The sequence below is a fragment of the Ovis canadensis genome, chromosome 7 (assembly GCF_042477335.2).
Source record: "Ovis canadensis isolate MfBH-ARS-UI-01 breed Bighorn chromosome 7, ARS-UI_OviCan_v2, whole genome shotgun sequence".
NCBI lineage: Eukaryota > Metazoa > Chordata > Mammalia > Artiodactyla > Bovidae > Ovis > Ovis canadensis.
The window spans coordinates 53,822,252-53,844,392 of record NC_091251.1 but is presented as its reverse complement, the minus strand read 5'-3'; the positions used below and the strand labels follow the sequence as shown (position 1 = coordinate 53,844,392).

General features: G+C 33.8%; 1 protein-coding gene across 1 annotated transcript in view; it reads left to right on the top strand.

The window, feature by feature from the left end:
• The window catches only part of MAP4K5 (mitogen-activated protein kinase kinase kinase kinase 5), a 114,735-nt gene that overhangs the window by 78,457 nt on the left and 14,137 nt on the right, over nucleotides 1–22,141 (top strand). Inside the window, exons 15-28 of the mRNA XM_069597886.1 lie at nucleotides 3,697–3,755; nucleotides 4,958–5,025; nucleotides 6,537–6,579; nucleotides 7,201–7,411; nucleotides 8,264–8,361; nucleotides 8,527–8,568; nucleotides 9,436–9,520; nucleotides 11,893–11,972; nucleotides 12,271–12,331; nucleotides 15,562–15,676; nucleotides 16,051–16,109; nucleotides 17,165–17,268; nucleotides 18,968–19,145; nucleotides 21,970–22,038. Coding sequence (XP_069453987.1) covers nucleotides 3,697–3,755; nucleotides 4,958–5,025; nucleotides 6,537–6,579; nucleotides 7,201–7,411; nucleotides 8,264–8,361; nucleotides 8,527–8,568; nucleotides 9,436–9,520; nucleotides 11,893–11,972; nucleotides 12,271–12,331; nucleotides 15,562–15,676; nucleotides 16,051–16,109; nucleotides 17,165–17,268; nucleotides 18,968–19,145; nucleotides 21,970–22,038 — 1,272 coding nt within the window. The remainder of the gene's footprint in view (nucleotides 1–3,696; nucleotides 3,756–4,957; nucleotides 5,026–6,536; nucleotides 6,580–7,200; nucleotides 7,412–8,263; nucleotides 8,362–8,526; nucleotides 8,569–9,435; nucleotides 9,521–11,892; nucleotides 11,973–12,270; nucleotides 12,332–15,561; nucleotides 15,677–16,050; nucleotides 16,110–17,164; nucleotides 17,269–18,967; nucleotides 19,146–21,969; nucleotides 22,039–22,141) is intronic.

Here is a 22,141-nt window from a genome sequence, read left to right as displayed (position 1 = left end):
GCCATTTCCTTCTCCAGGGCATCTTCCCAACTCAGGAATGGCAAGTGCCAATTTGTAGTTGAAAACTGTGATGTGCCTAGATGAATTTTTGTTTTTATTTATTTGGTGTTAACTGAGTTTCTTAGATCTGTAAGTTGGTGTATTTTATCAGCTGTATAAAATTTGGGGCCATTATTTCTTCAGTTTTTCTGCCCTAGATTCTCTCTTCTCCTTTTGGGACTCCAATTACATGTTAGACCACTTGATGTTGCTTCACAGGTCACTGAGGCTCTGTTCTCCCTGCCCACTATAAACATACCTAAGGTGTTTTTGTTCTCTGTACTTCAGTTTAGTTTCTGTTGCCCAGATTTTAAGTTCATTGACCTTTTTCCTGTTGTATTCTGTCTGTTATTTAAGCCTATCAGTGAATTTTATTTCGTATATTGTGTTTTCTGGATCTAGACTTTCATTGATGAAGATAGATTGATAGAAAAATAGATAAATAGATGGATAGATAGATGGATGATACATCCATGTATACATATATATATATAGTTTTTATCTCTCTACTGAGAATTTCCATCTGTTTACTTATTGTGTCCATCTTTGCTAATTTCAGCAGCTGTGTCACCTCTGAGTCTATCTGTTTTTTAAACTGGTTATGATTTTTATTTTTTTTCTACTTATTCTGTAGTCATTTTTTATTGTATCTTGGATGTTGTAATACAACAGTAAATGTCTGGATTTTGACCTCTTTTATTTTAAAGAGTGTCTGAAGCATAAATTAGCTGGTAGGTCATCTCAGTCCTTTCAAGGCCTGTCTTAGATTTTACTACAATATTCAGCAGTTTCTCCTCTGGGTGGAAATTCATTTCTTTCCTTTTACTGTGTGATCACTAAAACTTGCATTTAGCTCACAGCACTGTGTTAGCTGTTTTCTGACCTACCTTGCAGAGTATTGCTTTGCTTGTGGGCAACTTAGTATGCAACCAAAGATTTCTCTAAGGAGACCTCTTGGTATATTTTTAGAGTTCCTTCTTTGTTCAGTTTTCTCATTTCTGGTATTCTGCCTTTCAAATTCCCACTGTCTGAGAAGCCCCAAACTACTCCTTTCCTGTGCCCAGTGAAACTGTCTTTGGATTCTGTTTTCTTAGAAAGTGAAAGTGTTAGTCGCTCAGTTGTGTCCGACTCTCTGGGACCCCACGGACTGTAGCTCACCAGGCTCCTCACTCCATGGAATTCTCCAGGCAAGAATACTGGAGTGGATAGCCATTCCCTTCTCCAGGGGATCTTCCTGACTTAGGGATTGAACCCGGGTCTCCTGAATTGCAGGAGGATTCTTTACTGTCTGAGCCACCAGGGAACCCCTCAGCTATAGGTATAATAAGTAAAACAGGAATTAGATTTACCCTTCTGCTATAAACTACTAATTACTAACATGTAATACTAATATGTGTGTGCATACAAGGTATATGAAGCAATTATTTTGAAGCAATAGATTACCAGACATCACAGGTTTATAATCTTTGATAGATGGTAGTAAGATCCTTACTCACCCTGGCTTTATAGGGGTAAAGAATCTGCCTGCAATGTGGGAGACTAGGTTCAATCCCTGGCTTGGGAAGATCCCTTGGAGAAGGGAATGGATACCCACTCCAGTATTCTTGCCTGGGGAATCCCATGGACTGAGGAGCCTGACAGGCTGTGATAGCTCATGGGGTTGCAAAGAGTCAGACATGAACGACTAACACTTACGCCTATAGTAACATCTTTTGGAGATAAATGAGGATATATCATAGAAGTCCTCCCCATCTTTGTATTTTATAAGCCAAACACACAGCCAAAGGTACTCCTAGGATTTTTGTTAAAGTGAAACAAAACAACTTGAAGTCTATTTTTTGAAATTAATTAATTAATTTATTTTAATTGGAGGATAATTTCTTTATAATATTGTGGTGGTTTTTTACATCAACATGAATCACCCATGGGTGCACATGTGTCTTCCCATCCTGAACCTCCCTTCCTACCTTCCTCCCCTCTGAGTTGTCCCAGAGAACTGGCTTTGAGTGCCCTGCTTCATGCATCAAAGCAGGTCATCTGTTTTACATATGGTAATATACATGTTTCAATGCTATTCACTCAAATCATCCCACCCTCCCCTTCTCCCACATAGACCAAAGGTCTGTGTTTTACATCTGTGTCTCTTTTGCTACCTTGCATATAGGATTGTTGTTACTGTCTTTCTAAATTCGATGTATATTTGTTTATATACTGTATTGGTGTTTCTCTTTCTGACTTACTTCACTCTGTACAATAGGCTCCCCACCTCATTAGAACTGTGGAGTCTATTCTAAGCAGAACAATGATATTGGAGATTCTAGCATTCTTTGCCATAAGTCGTGGTTGTAGTAATTTTAGACTTGTCATAAGGAATTTGATTTTTTTTTTTTAAGGAATACTTTTCACATGATAAAGTAAAACATCTTAAATGTTTATATTATAAAATAAATGAAATTGAAATTTTTATTTTTAATTACTGATACTGGTATGGATGGATACAGTTGATATTTTGCTATATGTTTAATGAGAATTTATGAACTTTCTCTAGTAATGTTTTAAGTCTTGAAATTAGCTAATTATATAATTGTTATGGAAAATGATATTTTTTTCTTTTCTTTCCATATTTACACATTTTATAATTCATTTCTAGACCTGCATGCCAGTATTTCTTGTGACTGAAAGAAAAATACTTTTAACTCATCTCTGTCTCAAATGAGAGAAGTGGTTCTTTGTGAATTATAGTAATGGCTCTTAAATTAAGATTTTTTTTATGTTGTCATTATAAATAATCAACTTCTTTTTATTTTATATTTGAAAAGTAGAGAATACATTTTATGGAATATCTTTCTTTGAAAATTTTATGACTTAATGTTTTTGTTTAGTGTCATGAATTATGTAAGTGCTCTGTGTTGCTTTATAAATCTTGTTTTTAGGGATAAAGATAACTGGATCCTTTTTGAAAGACTTTTTTTTAGTGTATTTTGTTGAGCAAGGTTGTATTTAGGAAACTTGTATCTCTACAATGCAAGTGTGTATATTTTAATTTTTTGGTCTTTTAATCACATTGTATTTTAGAATTTTAAAATTCTGTGTACTTCATGAGTAGGCAATAAGTCATCCTTTTCTCTGATTTACAGAATATTTCATGTAAAAGAAGTTACTCTATTAGGAGTGATTCTAAAATTGATCTGATTAGGCCAGATCAGATATTCATTTAGCAAAGTATAATATTAGATTCCTGAATGCCATAGTAATATTTAATTTGACAAATATTTGTTATTTTTAGATAATTATAAGTAATTTTGGAGGCTTCATCCTGCAGTAAATTTGTAGTTTAAATTAGTCTCAATATAGCCTGGATAGAAACATCCTTAAAGTGTTTGCTTTCTCACCTTTTAATTAGTTTTTTAAAAAATCTTTTACACACAAAATTGCTGTTTAATTTCCTGATTCCAACCAAGAATTAAGTAGAATTGTTAGGAAAATACCAAATTGTTACTTTCTTTTGGGGTGTTCTGTTAGTAAAGAAATTAAGAGTTTTTGTCTTTCCCTCTTCTCTTCTCTCCCTTCCTCCCTCCCCAGTACACACGCTTCTCTTTGCACTTTCAAGATTGACCCTTTAAGTTAAAGTTTCTGAATATCTGTTATATTTTACAGTTGACAAATTACAGTTTGAACCTCCTTTGAGAAAAGAAACAGAAGCACGGGATGAAATGGTAAGACTTATGACTTTTAAAGTATTTTACACAGTAAAATTTGAGAAAACTTATAATTAGGTATATTTTGACCAAAGAAAAAAGTAATATACTCTTCAAAGCGTTAAGTTTTGATAATATATTTCACCCACTCCTTGGAAGCTCAGATGGTGAAGAATCTGCCTGTAGTGCAGGAGACCCGGGTTCCATCCCTGGGTCAGGAAGATCCCCTGGAGAAGGGAATGGCAACCCATTCCAGTATTCTTGCGTAGAGAATTCCCTGGACAGATGATGGGGTCTCAAAGAACTGGACATGACTGAGCAACTAACACACATTTCACCAATTAAAGTTTGAAAAAGCTTATAGTTAGGTGTATTTTGACTAGGGTACAGTGTGTAAATACCATTTTAACCATTCATTTTGACACTTCTAAGTCTTGAAGAATTCACATAAAGTTATTAAATACCTGGTATTTGATGCCAGGCTTTAAGCTCTCAGGATCTTTTTACTTACTGATTCTGTTAGGTTTTGAGTGCAATTTTGCATTGCCTTACTGTTTTTAATATTTATTTGTTAATATAGCCCTTTTTTTAAAAACCATTGCTCATATTTTAGATTACTATTTGGTTAACCCTTTTTCTTATCTAAAAGGAAAGAAACAATTAATAAAGCATGATATTATTAGAGTTGGCCTAGGTGTTATTCTAACATCTATTTTTAACCATTAGTAAAAGTATAGTTTTTAGAGTAATTATCTTCTGTTAGTGGATCTCTTCATTCTTACATTTGGAAGTGGTGCTCTTCCTACTGTGATATATTGCTGGACAATAAATTATCAGTTTTCGTGGTAGTCAGAAAAAAATATGGCACCAATAAATTGAAGATAATTGACTAAAATAGTACTTAGTTCTCCATGCTAATGGAGTAGTGATGTACATAATTCAAAGTTAACATTTTTCTGTTTTGCTTTGGAATGTACTAGCATGTTGGTAAAGAGGGCTTGTCACATTTTAAGCTGTGTTTCTAATCTTTCTTACATTTAAGTCAACTAATAATGAGTTATTGGCATAAATATGTCAAGTGACAGCAAGTATAGCTAGAGACTACACAGTTGAAAGCCAAGATGATTAATAATCATGACAAACAGTGTTTTTTTGAATCGAATAAAGTGACTAATACCTATTATAAGGTAACATGCTTAAACTCTGTTTTACCTTCATAGGGAGTATCATCAGACCCGAATTTTCTGTTACGGTGGAATCCTTTTGTTGATGGTGCAAATACTGGCAAGTAAGTTGTTTTGCTAACATTATTTTACTTGATTGTATAAGAACAACATTTGGTGGTGAGTGATTTATTCTAATAAATTTTAATTTTTATTCTTATATAAGTTGTACTATGTCTCTTGTCAGTAAAAAGCTTCTGACTTTAATTACCCAAAGGCAACATGTGTTGATCATTAAGGTTTTAGGGTTTTATTCTGTAAATAAAAATACAGTACGTGTAATGTTGGTATACTAAAAGATGAGCTGCACGATGATGTGGGAAAAAGTACCATAGTAGACATCAGAAAGCCCCAGTTCCATCCTGCAGTGTGATTTCTTCATATTCTAGACATGTCTTTCCTCAATGATTAAGTGATGGGGCTGACCTGAGTGAGTTGTTCCAAACCTGTTAGTGCATTGCAATGCCTAGAAAGCTCTTGTGGAAGTACAGATTCCAGGACCCCCACATTAGGATTTCAGGTCTGGGGTTGGTAAAGTATGGCCTGTAAGCCAAATCTGACCCCATTTTTTGTGCATCCCACAAACTAAAATGATATTTACATTTTTTAATGGTTGAAAAAAATCAAAAGGCAAAGTAATTTTGTTACACATGAAAATTATATGAAATTTAAATTTCAGTGTTCATAAATGAAGGTTAGTTGGAACACAGCCATGCTTATAAATTTATCCATGGCTGCTTTCATGCTTACAACATTAGAGCTCAGTGGTTGTGACCACTATATGATTCGTAGAGCCTAAAATATTTATTGACTAACCCTTTATAGAAAAAGTTTGCCAACCCTTGCTATGGAATATAGTCTTTGGAAGTGGAATCTAAGAATCCTCAAAGCTTCCCAATTGATTGCAATGACTGTGGATAAATGTGTGAAACCAGTGGGCTAGATCAGTGACTCTCAAATTTTGGTATGCCTGGAGGATCACCTGGAAATTTTGGTAAAATGCAGAATCTGATTAAGTAGGTCTAGGGGGTACATTTATAAAAGTTTCCTTGGGAATTCCCTGGTGGTCTAGGGATTAGGCCTCAGTGCTTTTACTGCTTTCAATGCCTGGTTGGGGAACTGAGATCCTGTAAGCTGCATGATGTGGCCAGAAAAAAAGTTTCTCTGTGTTACTGATGTTGCTGATCTCTGGACCCTACTTAGAGTAATGAAGGGTGTGATGATAGAGCTATTTGAATGTATGATTCACTGTGGATTCCAGCTCTAAAATTCTGAATCTTTTTTTAATTGAGTTTAATTTAGTTTTTATTACATATTAAATGTAGCAAAGCATAACCACAAAGTAAAAAAGACTATGTTCACATTATAAAAGCTCTATTTTATAGTCATAATAATACAGTTTGACAGAATGAGATCTTAGGTCTTCCTGTAGGTTTTAAAGTTACTCTGTGCTGTGATCCAGTTGTCTTTTTTATTCCTTGAACAGAAGCAGATTTTAATGCAGATTTAGTGCTCTCTCTGTTTTATCTTATGACCACTTAAAACCATCTAAATTGCATTTTTCTCTTTGTGTTAGATCAACCTCAAAACGTGCAATACCACCTCCCCTACCTCCTAAGGTAAGCAACTTAAAATTTTCAGCAATAAACCCTTGTTTAAATAATAAATTTAAAAAGTAACTTTATTGAATTTGTTCACAATTCTCTTAAATATATTTTAGATATAGTTTTCTTCAAGAGCATATTATGAAGATATAAAAATATATTTTAAAATATTTCATGATAAATACAGTATCTTCATAGCTATTAGAAAAAGGCAAAGATAGATTATTAGTCATTTAAGAAAATGCTTGACCACGTTGAAAGGAGAGGAGTTCATCGTTTACAGTCCTCATTTATTACCTCAGTTGAACATTTCACTAGAGTCACACTTCATTAAGTCATTTTCCTTGCTTGTTTCTAGTTATTAAATATTTCATGGATTGTGCATATGATTTTATTGGTTATAAAAATGTCAGTTTGGGGCTAGGGCTATTAAAAGTCACACGGCAAGTTCATAGTTGTTTTGAGACAGTAACTAAGCTCTTACTTACCTTACTTACTTGGCCCAGTGAATTGAACTATGTAGGAGAAAGATAAAAAGGCATATTTTGTCTCCCTATAGTCTTTGATACATAATAACAGTGTTAATGTTTTATGTCCAGATTTATTAAAGTACTTTTATGTCTTATTATCAACTAGCCAAGGATAAACAGTTACCCTGAAGACAACCTCCCAGATGAAGAAAAGTCATCAACTGTAAAACGTTGTCCTGATTCAGAGAACAGAGCTCCCCAAGTTCTCAGAAGACAGAGTAGCCCCAGTTGTGGTCCTGTAGCCGAGACTTCCTCTATTGGTATGGCTAGCAGTATCAGCAGCCCTGGAGTGCATACAGCTAGATACTGTGATCTCGGTAAATAAATCAAAGTGAAAACTGAAAAGAAAGCCATTTTGTTCAAATTTTAAAGACTGTCTTTTTTTTTTTTTAGTCAGTCTTATTACTGTTTAAAACTTTGTGAAAGTTCTTTAAAATTCCATATGGATGGACTATGAATAGATTCAATCCAATCCAATCCCTAATTTGATCCCTTACTAAATATTATAGGATCTAGAAAGTTGAATAGATGACCCTGCCCTCCAGAAGTTCATGATGTATAGCAAAAGTTATATCCATGCGCACATAAAATCAGACAAGACATTTTAAGTGTCTCCTACAATAAGTAACTGTATGTAACAGAACACCAGAGCTCTCTGAGGGAGATAGGGATAGGGTAGAGAGGAGGTAGGCCCTTGGTGAGCCTTTAATAGTTGGAACCAGTGCTTACAGATTTTCTTAGAGAACAAGAAAGAATGAACAAATGCACTGAAGCAGGAAAATCTAGCTTGTGTTGGAAGAACAGCCTCGTATATAGAAGTGTGAGCTTTTAAGGGTGTAAACTGGGAAATAGAACTTAAAAAGGTAGAGCCAAGTTAAACTCTGAAGGCCTTGAATATCTGCATTAGTAGGTCATGTTTCACTTTTCTCACAGTATGGCAAGGCATTTGCTGTTTTCATGTATTAAGACCACTGCTATAGTTGCAGTGTTACCGCTGCAGGATCTAGAGAAAGGCACCAAAAATACTTTAACTCATCTGAAAATAGAGAATATTTCCTAATGAAGGATCACCCAAATGGAAAACAAGTACTGGGGGGGGGGAGGGAAATTATTTTTCAAGGAAAACTTATTTGTATAGTCATTCAACTGTTAACTGTGATTCTCTTTAGGAAATGGAGATGGTATTTCAAAATTGATTAGTGAAAACACAGAAGGATCAGCTCAAGCACCACAGTTACCACGAAAAAAGGACAAGCGGGATTTCCCTGTATGTATAACAGGCATTTGGTGATTAGTTGTAACTAATACTGTATCATATAAGGAGCATAGTCTGTTTAATTCAAGACTCAGAATAACTGGACTTCTAAATGTATAAAGTTTTTTTTTAAGGCTTTAAGAGCTCTTACAGTATTACAAATTATTTTTCCCACAGAAACCAGTAATCAATGGCCTTCCACCAACCCCAAAAGTACTGGTAAGGAATATTTTTATTTGAACCATTTGTCAATTTTCCTTTAGAAGCTGAAGATTGTTTATTTGCTGTCGAGTATCTTAAGGTGTTGAAAGGAAGGATTCATAAAGTACTGAGGCGTCAGATGCATTTGAATATACCGTGAATCCAATCATGTACCCTTATTTGAGTCAGTTAGTTAGAGTTGGGTGAATTTCCATTTTTGTAAATATGGAGAGTTGAGTTCTTCAATTAGCCTACAAAGGCCAATTTCACTTCAATGTGATGATATTAATAGTACTGTATCCTCTTCATTATGTGGGTTAAATATCTTTCAATGTCTGAAGTCATTTTTACATTGAACTATAAACAGTGGAAAGGAACACTGAAGTTTCTGTTCTCTGGCCTTTCAGTAGATCCTCTCTGTAATGTAGTTCAGGCAGTCATAAGAATGGGTGCCTTTTAAATTGTCTCTTTTTATACAGTAAAAGTTAAGCTTAAATATTAGTCTTTTTGTCTCATCACTATTATGAAGGTTAACTGCAAATATAACTGTTATGTTACTCAATAAAGTCATTGTTTTGCATTATTAAATCTTAGTTGTAAAGATAATTTGTGACTTAGGTACCTAGAATGTATCATTGACATATGTAGATGTTTTGGTAAATCTGATATTTTTGCTCTAAAATAGAGGATTACTCAAGGAACAAGTATGAAACTCTCTTGATAGAAGGAGTTAATATATCAAAATATGAATTTTGTTTTGTAAGGAGACCATAAGTATATGCAAATAAGATTCAGTTTAGCATTTCATAATAATCTTCAGCTTTTTTCTAAGAATATAAAAATTATCTAATCAAATAAGTCAACATTTCTTTCTTTTTAAATAAGATGGGAGCATGTTTTTCCAAAGTTTTTGATGGCTGCCCTTTGAAAATTAATTGTGCAACATCTTGGATACATCCTGATACAAAAGGTAACATTTCTGAAACTTTTATATACCTCTCTAACAAAGTATTTATTATTGGAAAGGATCTTCATGATCACTGAACTGAGGGCTTTTTACTTTAAAAAATACAACCTAGAGACCAAATAGTATAGGTCTTACTATTTAGTGTAACAACCTAAATAGGTAAACAGTTTTGGTTTAAAAGCATTAGAATTTTAGAGCATACAAGAACAATTCCTGATTAAAAGAGATGAAAGAGACGTCACAACTGATTGCAACCATAATTTAGTATTTTTCTTTTATTTACAAAGACAGTACTGGGCCAATTGATGATCTCAGAGTTAAGATATTAGATAATATATTGTTTCAGTATGCTGAATATCCTGATTCCCTGATTTTGATATATCCTAATTTTGATCATTTTTCTGTAGTTATGTAAGACCTTTTTTTTTTTTTTAAGAAATGCATACAAATACTTAGGAATAAAGGGGTATCAGGCTTATAACTTAATTCAGGAAAGGGGGGGAAATGTGTGTGCAGAGAGAAAGAAGGATAAAAACAAAAATAGCAAATGTTGACATTTGTGGAACCTGCATGAAGTATATTCAAGAATTTGTTGTATTATTATAATGTTTTTGAAAGTCTAAAATGATAAAGTAAAATTTACTCTTAAAAATTTAGGCTATGTGATTTTAAAGTGAGGAAGCATAACACATGGGGAAAATTTGGAATCAAATATATATGGGTTGAGTTCCCTAGCTGTCGTTACTGTGTGACTTGGAAAATATACTTAAATTAAGTGTGATCATAATACTCACCTTGTTGCAAAGAAGAAAGGAGCCAACCTGGTTGTCTGGGAATTAGCAGAGATTAGGCAGTAGAAGTTGTTCTGGAAATGTTTGTTTCTACTTCAACACAGTCGTAAAGACAGGTTGTGTAACTATCTTGCTTTATGTGCCATCATTAGAAAGTATAACAGAAAATAATGTTAACAGGAAGCAAATTTTTAACAAATATTTGTAACTTTTTATTTTTCTAGTTTACACTTACAGAAAAGCTAGAGAAATAGTACAACAAACTCTGATATACCCAGAATCATCAAGAGTTTCTTTTTTTTTAACACCCTCACCAAAACCATACTGTTTATTATTTTTATTTAAGTATAGTTGATTTACAATATTGTGTTAGTTTCGGGTGTACAGAAAAGTGATTCATTTACACACATACATATATTCATTCCTTTTTAGGTACTTTCCCATATAGATTATCACAGAATATTGAGTAGAGTTTGCTGTGCTACTCAGTGGATCCTTGTTGGTTATCCATTTTATATATAGTAGTGTGTGTGTTCATTCTTTTGCCACATTTGTTTTACTATTTTCTATCTGTATGTGCATTTTTTTTTTCTGAATCACTTGAAGGGTGAGTTGCTCCTCCCTTATCACTTCACTTTGTATTTCCTAGAAGCAAGAATCATCTCTTATATAATCACAGTACTATTATAAAGATCAGAAACTTTGTCACTGATATAATACTGTTTTTTAATCCACAGTCCATATGTAAGTTTTTTTAATTATCCCTGGAGTGTCTTTCATTTTCCTCTGCCTCTAGTTCAAGTTAATGTGTTGGATTTGCCTGTCATGCCTTTAGTCTCCTTTAGTCTGAAAGTTGCTCAACTTTTCTGTCTCACTTGATCATACCATATTTTGAGGCTGCTTATTTTGTAGAATGTCCCTTAACTTGGGTCTGTCCGATGAGTCCTCATGTGTAGATCAAGTTATGTATCTGGGGAAGGAATATCACAGAAGTGTTTTTGTGCTCTTCTCAGTTCATCATATCAGGAGGCACTAGGTATTGACTTGTCCAAGTGCTAGTGACATTAACATTGACCAGTTGGTTAAGGTGGAACTCACTAGCCTTCTCTTCTGTAAAGTTCCTATTTTTCCCTTTCTAAGTAACTGCTTAATTCCCAAATATTAATTCCCAAAGTAATTGATAGGTAGCTAGCGTGGAGATACATTGAGACTTGATAAATGTCCTCTTGCTCATCAAGCTTTCACTGACTAGTTTTAGTATCCATTGACAATCCATTGACATCTTTTAACAGTTTTACTTCTTTCTCATTTATTCACTGTGTTTGAATAAGATGACATGTAATGAAAATTTCATTTTAAAAAACTATAGTAAGGTAAAGCAGAGTTGGTAACGATATATCTACTTTTTAAAAAATGAAGAATTGGGAAAAGAATTAAAGAAGGTCGCATGGGTTTTACAAAATAATTTTTCTTTGGATGGGTGGGTGGCTAATTCTTAATACCATTAAAATATAAGGCCATTATTTTAATGAATGATTTCAGAAAATGTTAGTAAATTCTGGTGATTTATCCCAACTATTTTAGATCAGTACATTATTTTCGGAACTGAAGATGGTATTTATACATTGAATCTCAATGAACTACATGAGGCAACGATGGAACAGGTAATTGAGGAGTTTTAACTCAAAAAATTAGCTTGGACTAATTGAATAAAGGAAATATCTTAATTTTAGGTCAATTTATATGGGCCCCAGTTTTAATTTTTATGATTTAAATATTTAAAGTGGTGAAATTATACTCTTTATATGTTCATGTATGAAGATTTTTTTCTGTAAGGTTGTAATAATTTACTAAAAGATAGAAATAGTTATTTCTCTACTCTTTCAGGCTGTTGAAATTTGGAGGTTGAGGGGTAAGGGAATGAAATTGGAGAGTTTTAATTATCTACTTTTCTCTTAATAGTTATTTCCACGGAAGTGTACTTGGCTCTATGTTATCAACAATACTTTAATGTCATTGTCAGGTATGTATATGATGAAAATAATATGATAAACCATGGACAAGCAGAGAAATGTAATTTTAATATATATTATTTAATATATATTTAATATATATTTTAAAATGTTGTTATTTAGGGTAATTATAATCTAGTATAGTTGACCTTGAGGCTTGTAGGTGTTTTTTGACTGGTGTAGAATAGGAAGAAACCCTGTTGTCAGTTAAGGCTGTACTTCCCACACGTGCCTAAGAACTACACAGTTGGAAAACATGACAGTGATTGTTCCCTGAGGCCGTCTATTTCACAGTCTCTGTTCCTGCCACCATCCCTGCCTTCCACGGAGAATCAGCAGTTGACGGAAAGCAGAGAATCCAGCTACTTCCTTCTCTTTAATCTTGAGCCAGTCACCGTCTCTTGTCTCTCGGCCTTAGGTTTCTTTTTTTTTTTTTTCATAAATTATATCTGTTCAAATTTTTTTAATTGAAGTGTAGTTGATTTATGATCTATTGATTTCTGCTGTACTATAAAGTATTTCAGTTTTCCATATGTATGTTCTTTTTCATGCTTTTTTCCTTTATGGTTTATCACAGGATATTGAACATAGTTGCCTGTGCTATATACAGTAGGACCTTGTTGTTTATATATTCTGTATGTAATAGTTTACAGCTGCTAAGCCCAAACTCCCAGTCCATCCTTCCCCACTGCCCCTCCCTGCTGACAACCAGTAACTCTGTTCTCTGCTTCTGTGAGTCTGTTCCTGTTTCGTAGACAGGCTCTTTGTCTCACATTAGATTCCGTGTATAAGTGACTCACACGGTGTCTGTCTTCCTCTTTCTGACTTAGTGTGATCATCTCTAAATGCATCCATGTTGCTGCTCTCAGTTTTCTTAATTGTAATATGAGGAGGATAGTAACAATTGCAACCTCACAAGATTGCTGTGAGGATTAAGTGAGATATAACGAGTACTTAGTTAGCTGTGAAGACTTAAGAGATGTTCGCTGGTAGAATTCTGGACCACATATTTATTAGCCAACTTGGACCAAAACTTTATAAAGTCTTAAAAATAATCACAAGGGTTTTGGAGCAGTCTATTCCAATTTTGTTGTTTGTGCTTTTCCTTTTTTGTTTTGTTGGGGATAGACGGGTGTTGTTTTAGGCTTTTTCTTTTTTTCCCCAATAGGTACCTGCCGAAAACAATTTTATTACATTTTGGATTTAAGTGGCTATCTAAAGGTTCGCTACGTGCTTTCATTCTGATAGTAGAGCATAGTTGGCTCCCTCTATCTGCATGTACAGCTTCAACCAACTGCAGATAGAAGGTTTTTTTTTTAATTCTGGAAAATTCCAAAAAGAAATAAAATTTTCCAGGCACTGGGTCACTATTTATGTAACATTTACATTGTATTAGGTATTATACATAATCTGGAGATAATTTAAAGTATATGGAAGGGTGTGCATAGGTTATATGCAAGTGCTGCATGACATCATTTTATATGAGGGACTTCAGCAACCTCAGATTTTGGTATCTGCGTGGGGATCCTGGAACAGTACTTGTGATGGGACCACTGTACAAGATAGTTAATTATTTCTCTCTTTCCTTAATCCTGATGCTGTCATCAATTAAAATAGCACTCATCCCTTTCTCCGCTTTGAATAACTAAGTTATTTTAACATTCCTTAATTTTGTTTTGTTTTGTTTGATACTCTGATGATTACATCCCAGCTATTATTTACTATACTGTCAGACTTTTTGTTATTAAGTATACCTTTCAGCTACTCATGCTTTAAAACATCAGTGCTGATACAGTTTTAACTCATTATGAATTGTGACTAAGAAAGAAATGTCATTTTCATAATTTTAAGTATGTGTGTGTGAGTGTATATAACTTAAACTCTTCTACTAACCATCACCTAGTAGAGACTCTTCAGGAATTTGTGTATTTGAGCTGATGAGTTTTGACAGAGAGCGTATTATTTGATTGTCCACAAATGTCTTTTTAAAAACTAGGGTCCTCAAATGACAGTTATTCTGTTTGATTTTGAGTCCGCGATTTTTTTTTACTTTTATCTAATAAAATATTAAAATATCATATTATATTATGAAAATAAACCTAATTCTATTTGAATTAACAATTCTGATTTGTATTCATATAGAGTTACTTTCCTCCAACCGCTTTTATATACCTGTCTGTGTGAATAAGCTTAAAAGTCACACAGAGTACATTTTATATATTTATAAAATAACTATAGAAAGGCAGGAAAAAGCTAGCCTATAAATTAGTTCTTTCCAATTCTACTTAAAATGACCTGTGGAACTGAATGAAGATAGGTAGCATTGCTCAATAAGAGAAAACGTTCTGTTTAAGAGTCTGCATTTCTGTGCATGAGTGTACATACATGTACACGTGTTAGCTGCTTAGGTAACTAGTTATCTATAAAGGCGGACTAGAGAAAGGAAGGGTGGTATACTGTTAGGCAGAATGCTGCATTTTGAAAAGATACAGAAAATTTTGTGAGGAGAAAGTCACTCTTTTTCATGTTTTCTCATAGTAAAATGATAGATACTATTTGGTTCTGTTATAGTACCATGTCATATATAGTAAGGAGTCAGATATTTACCATATCTTCTTCTTTTAATGTGGATTAAATATGTGGTTTTGATTATATAGAAATCATAGTCTAGTTATCCTGAATAATGATAGTACATACTTATAGCCCTGTTATATCCTATGGCATATAGTATTAGTTTGCTTTACTTTTCTTAGTATTTCAATGTTATCTAACACTTCTTTCACAGTCAGCTTTAATCCAAGGCTATGTGGTAGATTATTCCTAAATGGGAGTAGCTCAGAAAGATAATGTAGTGATTATATAGTTTTCCGTGTTGTACTGAAATCACATGTGCATCATTGTGACTCAGCCTATTTTGCAAAAATGTTTAACAATTTCTTTTTCTATGTTCACTTCATTAAGGTTTACATATATTCTGTCCAGATTACTTATTAGTCAGAATATATCTAATTTATGTATTGGGAAACACAATTATGTGTTACTTTCCTAAAACTTATTTTACTTATTAGCTTTCAAAGTAGTACTAACTATGTATTTTTGTTTATGTTTTTCTATTTTGCTTGGCTTTTTGAACATGTCTGGATTCATCATTTTAGAAGGTAATTATTATTTCTTTTGCTTGAAAATTGTATTTCTCTGTTTTAAATAATTCTAATAAAAATAACATGTTTCTCTTTTTTAGGAAAAACCTTTCAACTCTACTCTCATAATCTTATTGCTTTGTTTGAACAAGCCAAAAAACCAGGACTAGCTGCCCATATTCAGACTCATAGGTTTCCAGATCGCATACTACCAAGGTACTAAATATTTTGATTCTGCTGGGAGTGAGGGGAATTAGTGTCTATTTTTAAAGCAACCAATCTTCTTGCACACTGAAAAACTTCCTTTGTCTTAATTTTGAAAGGTAGTTTACATTAAAGTAAATGTCATATAGAGTTCAAAAGATAAGTGTTTTGTAACTTGACTGTCCATGACCATCATCCATAGAAGTTTTATGATATAAATTCCCAGGCCCCACCTCAGACCTATACTATCATATAGATTGGAGTCATAGTTTAAGATGTTTTTTTTTTAAAGCTCCTTGACTAATTCTGATGGAACTGATTCACAGATCACTCACTGTTTGAGAACCACTGTAGTAGAGTACATTTATATTGTCCTGTGTTTACAGAAAGTTCGCTTTAACCACAAAGATTCCTGATACAAAGGGCTGCCACAAATGTTGTATAGGTGAGTAAATACTATTTCTCAAACTGAATGGTTAGAACTTTTAACATCTTTAAAATTATCTGTAAAGTTCTTAAAGTATTAAATAAAGGAAGGGAAGCTTTATATTTGTTTTAAATAAGGAGTTAAGGGACCACTGAAGCTCAGGAATGTATAGTGGGACATGGCACAAAAGCACGTGAAGATAGCCCTGACCTGATGCTTTCTCATAGCACAATGTTCCTCAGATTTTTTTAACCATAGTCCCTAAGGCTCTCTCTCTGCTAATATCCTAGCTTTCAGTTAGCATTTACCATTAACAGTTATTGAGTAGTGCTTTATGAACATTATTATTTCAGGACTCTGCCCAACTCTGAAGTTAGGGGGAGCAGCCGTACAAGACCACTCTCACTTCTGTTACCAATTACAAGTTTACCAATTGTAACCTTCATGGTCAGAATTTCACTGGTATGACTCAGAATTTGCTGAAAGTGGTTATACGCTTGGCTTTGGTTTGTTACAGGGAAAGGATATAGATTAAAATTAGCTAAAGGAAGATGTGCATAGGGCAGAGTCCAGGAAAGATACAAGATGTAGAGCTTCTGTTGTCCTCCATAGAATATGGATAGTGTTACTTTTCAGGCAGTGACCTGTGATAATACACAGCATTGCTAGCTAGCTAGGTAAGCTTACTCAGCAACCTCAGTGTTCAGAGGTTTTACTAGGGCTCTATCACATAGGCGTGCTCGACTGCCCACGTGGCTGACCTCAGTATCCAGCCCCTCTGGAGGTCAAGTGATGCTGCATGACCCAAAGCCCCTACCCTAAATTGCATGATTGGTCTTTATGGCCTGATTATTCCCCATCCTAAGAGTATCCAATGTTGCCAGACCATGGAGTTGCAAAGAATTGGTCATGACTTAGCAACTGAGCAACAATAATGTATCAGCACTGCCTTTATAAAGAAAACTGAGTTAGCTTTTGGGTGAGTATAATTCAGTAATTGGTTTTAGCTAAACTTTATGTTTTCATATAAAAATATTCAGTGTTCTGGGTGTGTCTGTTTTGTTTCTTTCCAGTCAGAAACCCTTACACGGGACATAAATACCTCTGCGGAGCTTTACAGTCTGGAATTGTTTTACTTCAGTGGTATGAGCCAATGCAGAAATTCATGTTGATAAAGGTATATATTAATTTGTTTACATTTGCTTCTTTAGAAAACATGAATGTATAATTGAACCTAAAATTGTAGAATCCCATTGCTAACAGCCGGGATCGTGTTTATAGGTATTTATTTGGTTTAAGGGCTTTTGTGTTCTTAAGACTTTAAAGATTTCATCTTTATTTTATGTTAATAGATTTCCAGAAATAACAGTCATAAAGAAAAATGTGGCCAATTCTCTAAAATAGATGTTTATGGAAAACTGATCCTTATCATGATCATTTAGATGTCATTTTTTTAATTGAAGTATTATATGATATTGTGTTTCAGGTATAGAGCAAAGTGTTCAGTTGTATATTTCTTTTTTCAGATTTTTTTCGTGATAGATTATTAAAGCTATTAAATATAGTTTCCTATGTTATACAATAAATCCTTATTGCTTATGTATTTTATGTATAGTAGTTTGTATATGTAGATTCTGTACTTCTTATTTATCCATTCCCCACCCCCTTTGTTTTTTATGTCTGTTTCTATTTTGTATAGAGATTCATTTGTATTATTTTTTAGATTCCACATATAAGTGATATCATGTATTATTTGTCTGACTTACTTCACTAAGCATGATGTTGTCTAGGTCCATCCATGTTGCTGCAGTGGCAATGTTTCATTCTTTTTATGGCTGAATAATAGTCCGTTGAATAGCACGTCTTATGCCAGTCATCTGTTGATGTGCACTTGGGTTGTTCCCATGTCTTGGCTGTTATAAATAGTGCTGCTGTGAATGCTGGGGTGCGTCTATCTTTTCAAATTAGTTTCATCTTTTCCAGGGTATTCCTGGGAGTAGGATTGCAGGATCATACGGAAGCTCTTTTCTGTTTTTTAAGGAACCTCCATACTATTCTCCATAGTGACTGCACCAAATTACATTCCTACCAGTAGTGTAGGAGTGTTCTCTTTCCTCCAAACCTTCCCCAGCATTTATTATTGCTAGACATTTTAATAGAGGCCATTACGATTGGTGTGAGGTGGTATCTCGTTGTAGTTTTGATATGTATTTCTCTAATAACTAGCAATGTTGGACATCTTTTCATTTGCCTAGTAGCCATCTGTATGTCTTCTTTGGGAAAATGTCTATTTAGGTCTTCTGCCCATTTTTTGATTGGGTTTTTTCTTTTCTTGATATTCAAGTTGTATGAACAGGATATGTACTTTGGAAATTAAGCCCTTGTTGGTCACATTATTTACAAATATTTTCTCCCATTCTGTACATTTTCTTTTTTGTTTTATTTTATGGTTCCTTTCCTATGCAAAAGCTTTTAAGTTCAGTTAGGTCCTATTTGTTATTTTTGGCTTTATTTATTTATTTGACTTAGGAGACTGATCTAAGAAAATATTGCTACAATTTTGTGAGTCTTTAAGCTATTTTGAGTTTATTTTTGTATACGGTAAGAGGGAGGGTTCTAACCTCATTGATTTACATGAGCCTGTCCCACATTCATAATGCTGCTTTGTCGTAGATTAGTTGACCATAGGTCTGTAGATTTATTTCTAGGCTCTTTATTCTGTTCCATTGATCTGTATGTCTGTTTTTGTGCCAGTAAGAGGGAGTCATTTCTTAGAATCAGATCAATCAAGAAAATGAAAGCCTTTCTGTTGAATTTATTCAGCAACAGAATGAATGAGGAGATTGTTTCTAAATTATGCTCCTTTTTTCTTGCAGCACTTTGATTTTCCTTTGCCAAGTCCTTTGAATGTTTTTGAAATGCTGGTGATACCAGAACAGGAATATCCTATGGTCTGTGTAGCTATTAGCAAAGGCACCGAATTAAATCAGGTAGTTCAGTTTGAGACAATCAATTTGAACTCTGCATCCTCATGGTTTACAGAAATTGGTGCTGGTAAGTGTTTTTTACTTTATGTTAAAGTATTAATGCTTCTGTCTATCGAAGAAGCAGAACAGGTTCAACCTGCATGGGCTTTCTAGTAGAGTTTCCCAAGTAAGCACAGAGGATCATGTACATATAGTTTATGACCTCTGTTTGCCAGAGGCAATTTGATACATACAAAGTATTTTACCAAGAAAAATTTTAATGATTCCCAGCATTTAAAAGTCTTAGTTGTTGTCAGTTAATATTTGGACTTACTAAGTAAGTTTTCTAAGATAGTTTTCAGATTTTATCTTCTCAAGCAAAGAAATTCACTTTTTTTAAAATCAATTTTTCCCCCTACACTTCCTAAAATCATTGAGTTCTAGTACTTTTCAGACTTAATAGAAGCTTCTCATGTGTGGCCTCCAAGCATTACCATTTAAAGTTACAGGGAATATTATATCTCTTGCATTTTCTGAGAATGGTTTGTTAGCCTAGAATTTTATCAAACATGTCTCAGTGAAAGCTCTGAAAAGATTGGGAAGTTTATTTTCAAACTTTAAAATTGGAACAAATCAGTCAAGAATTTATGTTAAAAATCACTGTTTTTATTGTACTTGTGTATTGTCACCCCAGGTTTATCAAGCCATTTTTACATATGAAGTCAAGCAAGCTTTAGTTATAACTATTTCATTACTGACCCCCTTTTCTTTATCACCTTGAGAAGAAGTCTGTTATAAGTTATCATAAGTTCTTATTAAATAGCTTTGGCTTTTGGTCATCTTTAGGCTAAATTACAAGAACTCTTTATACATCCCAGCTATTGAAGTCAATGTAGAACTGCACTAATGTCACTTTCAGAATAAGAATCAGTATGACCTATTGGTGTCCTAGTAAATGTTTAACAACAGACTCTTGGGCTGCAGAGAAGCCTCGTTTATAGCAGTTGCCTGTTTCTGTGGTATAAATGCTCTCAGCACAGCCAATTTCAAAATACCAACTTAATGTCATCTGACTTGCAAAATTTGTAAAAATTTATCAGTCCAGTACAAGCCAGTTCCAGCATGCCTTGGACTATTATCACTGTTTTTGTGCACCAGATCCTAATTTCCAGTAGAATAAAATAGGAGTATATTCTTTACCCTCCCCCTATCCTCCACTCTTCTCCCCCTACCCTGCCCCCTGCACTCATTTTTCTTTCTAATTTGTTAATGCTTTTGGTTGAGTTAGATGCATACCCTCATGGTATAGCTAACAGGAAGGTCCAAATGGCATTGTTTTATTATCATGAAATATAAGCAAGCCAAATAGAAATGTGTTCGTATTAGATAGTTACTGCTAAAAAGAAGGGTTATAGGTCCGTTCATTTTAAAACCAAGATCATGTTTGGCAGACAGCCTCAACTTGTTTGTTGTTCATATATAATAATAGTGTAGAGAAAGTTATTTCGTAAGATTATCTAATGTAAGTTTGCAAACCACTTTCTTCTGTATATTGTATTAGGTGGTTACATTGTTTAAGGCTGGGCATTCAATGAGTCCTTTTGTGAATTTGCAGGGGTGAGGTTCAGGGGTTGTTGTTTGCTTTTTAATGCCAGAGGTATACTGTTCTATCCACTTACAACACAATCTAGGCTAAAATTATGGCAGACCCAAAACTACTTCCCAAGGAGAGCCAGAACTCTGAGGGTATACATTCAAATCACCCTAAAGCTGAGATTGTCCTTATTAGGTTTCTCCATTTTCACAAATGATTGCTAATCTGTCTCCCAGCTATTGCTGAGACCATACCTTGACTTGACAGCAGTTTTAACAATTAAAATGAACTCCTATTCCAAGACTCTCTTAGTCGTATTTTGATTAGTTGTTGCAGTATCCTTTTCTCCAAGGTTGCTTAGTAATTATCATCAGCACGCAATAACTGTATGTTAATAGAAAAGCTATTTTTTTTTTGGAATATTGCCTGAGAAACAACACTTTACCAATTCTTTACATCTGGATTCTTCACTATATATGGATTTTGGAAGATCCACAAATACCCCCAAAATAATGTGTAAGATTTTGTGTTTATTCTCAGATGTGTAGTTTTTAAGGGAGAGTATCTATGGGTTTTCCCAAAAGATGTAGTTAAGAATGACTGCTCTAAATAATCTAAAATCTTTGCATGGTTTCATCTAGACCATTCATGCAATCTGAGTGGCTAAAATAGTTTTACCAAAAATGTTTTGCAAAAATGTCATCACTTATCTTAGCAGATGTTTATCAGCCAAGTAGTGAAAGTTGCTTCCTGCAAAGATACTGTTGACAGTATTGTTCATTATGTCAACTGGTGTCCTGTTAATAAAGGAACTCCAACCTACACTCACACCCCAATAACCAGAAAAATTGCTCTCTGATCATAGTTTCATTAATACTTTTGCTTTTTCTGAATTACTGACTTTTTTTTTTTAATCTCAGAGACACTGTGACCCACCTGACCTTGTTTTCATCTTTTCATTGGCTACTATAAAATGCAGAGCAAAATCTAATCGCTGTATAACATGCATTTTACTTCCTTCCCCATATTTACCATTTGCTTCATTTTATTTTTGTAATATACCTTTCTGGAACCAGCCGAGGTATTAATTAAATATAATATTGAGCCTTTCTCAGTTAGCCTTGCTTAAGACTTTGTTTTTTAAATTGACTTACATACATTTTTTTTGAGAAGACAATTACGAAATATAATTTTTGTGTTAAACTTCGAAGGCTAGTTTAAAATCACAGAAAAAAATCAGAATTTGTGTTTCTTTTCTAAGTTTTAATTTTTAAAGCACATTATATAACTGTAACCTTATTTTCCTTTTCCCCTCAAGGCAACCAACAGTTAGATTCCATTCACGTAACACAGTTGGAGAGAGATACTGTTTTAGTGTGTTTGGACAGTAAGTACTATTTTAAAGTTTAGTCCAAGTATTCTACTTGATATAACATACCTTTTCATGAGCTAGATTCTAATAGAATCAGTAGATTTTGACTTTCCACCTT